The sequence below is a fragment of the Drosophila miranda genome, chromosome XR, assembly GCF_003369915.1.
Source record: "Drosophila miranda strain MSH22 chromosome XR, D.miranda_PacBio2.1, whole genome shotgun sequence".
Taxonomy (NCBI): domain Eukaryota; kingdom Metazoa; phylum Arthropoda; class Insecta; order Diptera; family Drosophilidae; genus Drosophila; species Drosophila miranda.
Window position 1 is genome coordinate 2,545,008 of NC_046674.1, and position 8,720 is coordinate 2,553,727.

Below are 8,720 nucleotides of genomic sequence, written 5' to 3' on the forward strand. Positions count from 1 at the left end.
AAACTATTGGAATCCCCTTTAGAAGCTTTGAACTTATGTTTATTCCAAGGCTCTTCAACATATTCCCGTGGAGACTTCCAACTATCATCTTTTCCCCAAGGGGTGATCTTTTGAAATGAGGTTTAACATATGGCTACCATTTCCGCAGTATAGAAATCGATTTCAAAACCTTTGAACTGGGTTTAGTTTCAGTGTTAAGCCTTAAGCTGGTTATTAGGGGGCCCGACCCCTGAGCACTCGCTTCGCCCACTCTCCTCGATCGCTTGCGGGACACGATGATGCTTTCGTGATACTCTGGTGGACTTTGTACCCACCCAGAACAATCTCAAACATCTCAAACCATTCGACACGAGACTAGCCTCTTTAATTAGTGAACTTTTTTGGGACAGACCAAAACTTTCCTCATATCCGTCGTGCCCTCTCTCTGGGTAATGCCCAATGTCCAGAGCATTTAATTTGAGCAGATTGCAGAAACCTTACCACCGTTCACTTTCAGTTAACAAATCTCTGTCTCTCTCTTTCTGTCTCTTTCTGTCTCTCTGTCTGTGGCATGACCCCAATGTGGGCCACACGCACGATGTGGGAAACCGAAACGAGAGAGCGGCGGGAGGGCGGGGAGGAGTTGGACAAAAAAATAGAAAGAACTTTTGCGCTTTTCATTAATAAAGTGCCGATGTCCGTCGGTCTGTCCGTCGGTCTGTGCCAGTAACACATATATTACATAGTAAAAGAGCAATCAAGTAAGTTGGTAGGTAGTCCACATACTTTAAGCCCTACTGGGGAACGGGAGAGAGCGAGCGAGAGTTACGAGGAGAACATTTTACGCGTAGCCTAGTAACTGGTTACATTTTTATGGCCTTTGGCCTGCCCCTACCCCCCAGATGGGGGGCCGCTAATGAAAAGAAATGAAGTCTGCGGCGAGAATGAACCGAAAATGAAAAAAACCAGTTGCATTGCCTGCCCCTCTGCCTGAAAGAGGAGGAAGTTCCCGCCGAAAAACGTGAAAAGGTTAGGCAACGACGACAATGATGATTTTTCCACCATACACCATACACCAGACATCATAGACCATAGACCATAGAGCATAGACCATACACCATACTCCATAGACCATACACCATGCCATGGCCATGCGCGCGCGGATTCCACTTTATGAGCGTGGAATTTTCGTGGAAATGCTGCACTGGGGCTGTCAGTTTTGTTGCTTCATTGCGGAAACCATTCAAACGACAAATTTTGTTGGGGACACCCATGGAGATCCAAAAGAAAGAATGAATGAACGAAAGGAGGTGGGAAAAAGCAGTCTCTAAACGACGATTACCGGTGGAAAGAAAGGTGAGAGCTTTGCCGGCTGATGACAACATCGTTAGAGGCGGAACAGAAACAGAAAATAACATTATTTTATGGCTGGTACATGTGACTGTGACCACCCCCCCCCCCCCCCCCCCCCCCCCCCCTTACCAGAAAAGAAGATATTGCCACAGAAAAGTATGTTTTATGTTGAAATAAAGTCCCCAAAAAACACCACAGAAAGAGCAGAGCTTGTGGAAAGGCATAGATACAGATACAGATACAGACACCATGGTATGACACTTTATTAATTACATATGATGGAACGGATGGACGGATGATGGGTAATCCTCTTTGGTAATCCCTGAAAACGAATGGTGGCGCCACGGGGACTAAGCCCACGGCTTCCTGTGCAGAGGAATGCAGGAAATGTTTGTCCCCATTGCGAGGCATCGAAAGCGAAATTGATTTATGGTCTCTTTTAGGGAAAAGTTCTTCTTGCAGGCTCCCAATAAACTTTCCCTCCCTTAAGTTTCCCTCAAACTTTCACTATAAACGCAAGTTTATGGATGTTTAACAAGCTGCTGCTGCTTCTGCTGCTTCTGCTGCTGCTGCGGCTGCTGCAGCAGAGGATAGATACATTTCCACCACCCTTGGGGGAAAAGTTCAAAAGCTGTGCCGCAAACGGCGCTCCTCCCCCTCTGATAAGCAGCGACAATTGCTTTTGGGGCAGCATCAGCACCATCAGCCGCGACACATCCCACGAGGCCGTGGGCCAAAAATAGCAAACACCAACCAGAGCCATCCACAGCACGGCCAATAAACCTCAAATTATATGTGTCTACACGGGCGAAACATCAGACCCAGAGAGCGATATATAGAATAGACAACGCGACACATTAAAACAAATTGAAATTACCAAATGCATCTATGAAATTTATTGCATGACACTCACAGACGACCAACAGACAGACATAGAGACAGACGGACAGACAGGCAGGGGGGATAGCAGCCAGCAGACAACAGTCAGAATTTATAAACATCAATCTACTCAATCCTCACACGATTTTCAGGCCAGTTTACCGACATACACACATACATATGTACGTACATATATCGTATCCCCCAAATCAACAACAACAACAACAACAACAGTACGAGTGTATCCCCCAAAGTTCTCGTCTGCAGCCGAAAATTTATTTTTAATATTATTTTTCGTAGCCGATTTTTCGTCTGTTGGCGCTGCTGCTGCTGCTACCACTGCCACTGCCACTGCCGTTCGTTCGAATCGAAAAACACAATAAATTAAGAATATTTATTTGTTTGCGGTAATTGTGCGAATAATTGATGATTATGGTGCTCCATTCCCCCACCAACACCCCCACCCCCACCCGCTCCCCCTTCATTCTCACTGGCAAGAGTCGACTGCAGCTGTCCGACTCCTCCGCGTGGAGCCTCCTGCAGCTGTCCGAATGATGCGTTGCATTGCTCCGCGCTCCGATGCGTTGCCGAGTGTTGAATGGTTTTTAATTAATTTCGAATTCCGACAAAAAGTTATATAAAGTTGACCCCATCATTATAGTAAATCTGAATATGCGATGGGGGGGTCGGTCTCTGCAAATTGAATGTTGACAGCCATTACTATACATTCGTTGCGCTTCGTTGATCCAGTTTATCCAGATTAATCAGATCAAATAATTTTTGAGTCGGAAAATGACCCAAAAATCTGTTCTTAGCCTAACGAAACGGAAGAAACATATAAACATAGATATTCATGCCTGTAGCCCGATGTTCAACAGTCCCTTCCTCCCACAGCTTGAATGTCTGACAGATCCCCATATTCCACTGGACTTATCAAGGCATTTGATCCCATATTGTCTAGTGGTTAGGATACCCGGCTCTCACCCGGGAGGCCCGGGTTCAATTCCCGGTATGGGAAACTGTGAAAAGTTTCTTTTTTTCCCCTTTTTGTACCCAGATATCACAGGGATATCACACCTCTCTCACCTCTCACAAAAGAAGAAAATCTGTTGCATCCGCAATTTGAAAATTTGGAAAACGAAAAACTCAGAATCATTGAGAATGACCGTATCTACCAGATTTGCCGAATCTGGATCCGATGTGATTATTACTATAGTCAGAAGGAAGAAATGAAATTGCAGTGGCTACGCCTACCCCTTTCCACGCTCGTAATCATTCTCTCTCTCACACTCTTCCTCGTGCAGTGTGCGCCCTCCCGCGTAGGTGAGCGAAATATATGTAGACACAAAAAAAACATAGAAATACACCTAGCTAAAAATTTGTTAGCAACACTCATTCCAATCAGGTCCCATTTTGGATGACTTAAAGGAATTATTGAATTATTGAATTAAGTTTGAAATTGGAACAATCGAATTTCTTAGACGATTCTCAATTCGTTGTATGAAAAAATCTGTTTTCCAAAGACCTTTCTTGAATTTTCCCCCCCCCCCCCACCCCCATTTAGCTTTAGCTTTCTTTGACTTTCAAGTCTCTTTTCTCACATAGAAATATACATTTCTTTCTATCTCTCTTAATAATGAGTAATTCTGAAGATGATACTCGAGACACACGCGGCCGTGACACACGTGAGAAAAAGAAGTACTGGAGTTACTATAGGGGCCCGAGCAAGTCGATGCCCCGAAAGACACAGCATCGGGAGCGTATGGCCTCAAAGAGAGTGCACGTTAAAGAAGAAGACTCTGAAAACGATGAAGACATAAAACAGGAGACAAAATGGAATCTACGGTCTTCTAGCACCGAAGGAGAGGCTGCCATCTATCAACTGCATCCGGAGTCGGAGGAACAAGTCCCTGAACACTATCCCTCAAGGGACAGCTTTTCGGTTTCTGGCTGGGATCGTCGGGACAAAATTACGCTCTATATGATTGCGGGCTATGTGCTGGGCATTCTCCTGGTGCTCATCTGGTACTATCGCCATCCGCGGCGAGCCAGTCTGGACCTCACCGAGAAGTGGCTGCTCATTGTCCTCCTGTTCCTTTTTATGATGATCCTTGGATACAGTCGAGCAGCGAGGTATATATCCAAGGTATCCGTAATCCCAAAGCTACTCCCGATCTCCAATATCTTTCCCAGATGCGTTGTGGCATTGATCTTTCCCACTTTGGGCAGCCATCGAGGACGAGCTCTTCTGATAGCATTGGCCTTTTTTGTGGCAGGCACTGGACCCGTGATGAACATCATTCGAAACATCGACATCATGGGCCACAGTCTCTCCTGCGGCCAGAGCCGTTTGCGGCAGGCCCTCACTCCCATGCAGGATATCATGGGGCAGCCCATCAATATCGTAGAGCACTCTGTTCAGGGGACCATCACGGAGGTGCGAAAGATCATGGAGAGTCTGGATAAGGTCTTGAAGCATCTGGAGGAACCAATCGCTGAGATTCGTAGGTGAATCTTGCTTCCAATGCTTTTCGATTGTAATGTAATGTAATCACTTTTCAGATGCCAATTTCAAGTCCTGTGGCGAGTGGTTGCGCCTACAGCAGGGCACCTTTGAGCAGCAGATGGGCACACCGTATGATCGCTGCCTTGGGGCAGGATCCGTCAGCACCCACGATTGCCAAACCAAATTCGGGGCCAAGCGGAAGGAGTGCAATGTCAAAGATCGCTTTGTTTGGTTCTGCGAGAATCTCAAGCCAATGGCCAGCTTTTTTGAGCGCAATGTCCAGCTGCATCACGAGATCTTTGAAGAGATCTTTCAACGTAGGTCTGGCCTCCTTTGAGTGATGATTCATCCTACTCGTTTCTCTCAGGTTCGAAGCAGAGTTTCATCAATATTCGAAAAATGTTTGTGGTGGGCATTACCTTCGTAGGCAAGCAAAAGATAAATGGAACGAATGACTCCTTGGGAAGGGACAGCGATGTGATACTCGAGCACGAGATCGGCAGAACCTTGGAGGCCCAGAGGCGTGCGTTTATCCTATTCTTTGTATGCCTCGATCTGGTGGTTTTCATCCTCGTGTTTACTGTCATCCTGCGATCCATTTACTTTCGAATGCTGTATCTGGGAAACCACAACTTTAACAATGTGTATATAACGCACGCCTTCTACGTCTACGACAGGAGGAGTGAGCCATTCGGGATTCTTCCACTGCATTCGGTCGAAAACATCAAATTTGTGAAGGTATGCTCTACATCTTCCCTTCCATTCAAAGGTAATCTGTTAGTATTTTTCCCGCAGATAACTTCCCTCCGTTTGCTGCCTGAAGAGTTCCAGATAATGACACGTTCCATACTCTTCTTATTTATCACTGGCATGCAGCTTTTTCTGATATGTTTCGTGGACTACTGTCTTTATACAATGCTGTCCATGATGTCCCATCACGCACACCAAACGGCGGGTCTCAAACGTGAGTTCAGGCTAAGATATTCGTAGATGTACTGACCAATCCTATATCTATATCCTTAAGCTCCTGCATACACGAGAATTGTGATCACCAAGGGTGGCATGATCGGAGATATACTCCGTTCCCTGGTCCGTGCCTTCGAGCCCTATGCCAAGAACTTGGATGTGGGGACAGAAAAGTGTCTGCCAGTGCCAGGAGAGCCGAATATATTCCGCTACTACGAAGTATTGGTGCTCTGTGTCCTGGCCTGGCTTCTCCTAATCTGGGAGCCCTACAGCCTTCGTGTGCGACATTGGGTCATGGCCGTTTTTTATCCAATCGATGCATATCGAAGAGTCAGGCACTTGCATCATCGCATAACGGAAGAGAGAAGTGAGTGCAGAGATCTATCCATCTGTCTATCGAGTATACATAGATCTTCTATCATCTCTTATCCCCAGTGACTTTTATCAAGAATTCCCGACGCAGAGTTCGTTCCTTGTATCTCTATTCAGACGGCAATCAATTTATGTATCTCTCTTGGTTTAGTTCTCTAAAGATCTGGTGGGTTTTTACCTCTAGAATATCTCTGATCGCTCTGGCTAGCAGTTTGAAATCATTTTCAGGTGCCTTAGCGGTTGTCCTTCCTCTTTTGTTTGCAAAACATGCGTCATCTGCACCAAAGCCTTGACCACGTAAGTCTTTTATTCCATCCATCTGTGATCTATCCGATCATTCTGACCTTCTTCTCGATCTTTCAGAATGGATCATATCTATTGTGACACGCCCAATTGCAGAGGAGTCTATTGCCAAAGGTGTTTCATCGACTCGAATAACCACTGCATTCTGTGCAATCCACCGAGCCTGTACTGGGACTACAGTGATGTATCGGAGACCGAAGAGTCTTCTGATGCTGCCGATGATAATAATGATGATCTTGTTGATGATAAGCATGTTGATATCAAGCATGTGGATGCTAAGCATGTTGATATCAAGCATGTTGAGGATAAGCATGTGGATGCTAAGCATGTTGATGCCAAGCATGTTGATGCCAAGCATGTTGATGCTAAGCATGTTGATGATAAACATGTGGATAATAATCATGTGGATGATAAGCATGTGGATAATAATCGTGTCGATAATAATCGTGTTGATAATAATCGTGTTGGTTCTGTTTCCGATGAACCGAAAAAGAGTATATATAAGAGTAGAATGTGAGGAATATTTATGATGATCTTTTTAAAAGAATATATATCTTTATAGCCTTTATAATCTTTATAAAGTTTCTCTCCCAGTGCGGCTTAGCGGTTAAGAGTGGGTTCCGTCTCAGTCCTGTACGCTAATGAAGCAAACCACCACTTTTCTCGCTATCTGTCCGGCTCCAGCTCTCTTCGGGAGAGAGTACCGAGTATCGTGGTGACGCGGAACGTGAGACTCCTGACAGACAACACTCCGACTGGTTGTTCCTTCCTCTTTCATTCCTTCCTTCTGTTATTCGTTTCGTTCATTCCCTTTCTGATCGAATCGCATTCCTTTCAATGGTTCTGTCAAAGTTATTGCCAAAGTTTTCTTTTAATTTCGACAAAAAGGTATAAACTGTGTGTTTATTCCCGAATCCTACTTTATCCTTCAAGTAATTTTCTACTACATTAACTAATTCCGCTATCCCTAGCCCTAACCTTCTTCCTTCTTTAATCCCAAATAACTTTTGGTATAATTTTCTAATTCAATTGGGAAAACAAACCCCAAACTTTCGTGGAGCGAGAGTTGGGAGGATATGTCGACCTGGGGGCAGATCAGATCAGGTCGCAGTCGGTGTCAGTGTCGGAGGCGGTGTGGGGGTGGGGACTGGGGGTTTTGGGTCTGAGTTACGAGAGGGTTGCCAGAACAGCGTCCCCCCCTCGAAAGCGTGCAGATTTTACGAGCCGTCCTGCCAACTGAAAGTAAACTACAAATGTTTACACAACTCCTACACCTACCCCGGACAGTGGGGATGGGATCCCTATTACCATCCTCTCCTGTCGTATCGTATCCTCTAAAAGGCATGCAACACAGTAGGCGGGACCAGGAGGCGTACGTACTCCGTTGGATGGGCTTGTCTCCGGCTAAAGTTGTTGCAAAAATTGAAAAACTTTTGCCGTCTTTTCCTGTTTTTTTTTCTATTTTTTTTTACGAGTATGATGATGATGAGGCCTTCGCCGCTCCTCGATGAAAATGCCTATTCTACAGGAGGCGGCACGCCTACACCCCATCCATCCAGCCCCTCCTCTACGTCGAAAGATCCCACCCAAGAAGTAGGGCAAATAAATATAAAATTCGGCGAAAAGTTTTCCACACGTCTGACTGCCAGACAGCCTTCCTCTCGTTCCTTCCGTTCCATCCGTTCCTGCCTTCCTGCCTGTCTTTCGGTAACAAGTTTCTGGCAAGTGAAATAGGTTTTCATTCTCAAGTGAGTTTGCGGAGGGAGTGCGAGAGGCAACTGTCGAGCTACTTAAGCCTCACAGATACAAATGTATCTTTTGCCTTTCAAACTCCAAACTGCAAGCACAATTTACAGAGGCATTAAGGCACTTCTCCATCTCCATCTCCATCTCCAACTGCTTCTCCTTCAACGACTTCAGGCAGTGTGGCTTAAGGCAGTCTTAGGGGTCCTGGTCCTGGTCCTGGTCCTGCTGCTGCATGTGTGGAGGATTTGCATTTTGCTCGCCGTCTAATTGTGTGGAAAATTGTAAGAAAATAATACGCCCAAATGCAAATGCAAACCTCACTCACGTCCTCTCCTCTTGAATAAATATTTAAGCGATTGCGAATCCCGAATTTCCATTCAATTGTCGAGGACTTTCAGTGGGGCTCTGCGGTTGTTTGAGGCGGCTCCGGGGTCTAATCAGGCGCCTCGCCCCGCCTCGAACGCTTCTCGGATTACAAGCGTTTTCCGCACTCTGCGGTTTAGCAATTCTGTTAAAGATACAAAGCTCTGATACGCGACGGAACAATGCGAATGCGAAATGTGAAATGTTGTGTGAGGTGAGAACAAAGCGCTCTGCTCCGCTTTGCTCTAAACCA

General features: G+C 45.7%; 1 protein-coding gene and 1 non-coding gene across 3 annotated transcripts; both read left to right on the forward strand.

The window, feature by feature from the left end:
• Positions 1-3,157: 3,157 nt before the first annotated feature.
• Trnae-cuc lies at positions 3,158-3,229 on the forward strand. The gene has a single exon. It is a non-coding gene; the product is annotated as a tRNA-Glu (tRNA).
• A 562-nt stretch (positions 3,230-3,791) lies between these two features.
• On the forward strand, positions 3,792-6,912 carry LOC108165448 (DC-STAMP domain-containing protein 2). Of its 2 annotated transcripts, XM_033388053.1 has the most exons (9): positions 3,792-4,344; positions 4,405-4,715; positions 4,774-5,034; positions 5,085-5,455; positions 5,513-5,681; positions 5,742-6,050; positions 6,119-6,221; positions 6,284-6,352; positions 6,419-6,912. In XM_033388053.1, the coding sequence occupies exons 1-9, from the start codon at positions 3,848-3,850 to the stop codon at positions 6,873-6,875; spliced, it is 2,547 nt and encodes an 848-aa protein (XP_033243944.1). In that variant the 5' UTR covers positions 3,792-3,847; the 3' UTR covers positions 6,876-6,912. The 2 variants fall into 2 exon arrangements, with proteins under 2 accessions (XP_033243944.1, XP_033243945.1); XM_033388054.1 differs by lacking the exon at positions 3,792-4,344 and having other exon boundaries at positions 4,632-4,719.
• The last annotated feature ends 1,808 nt before the right edge of the window (positions 6,913-8,720 follow it).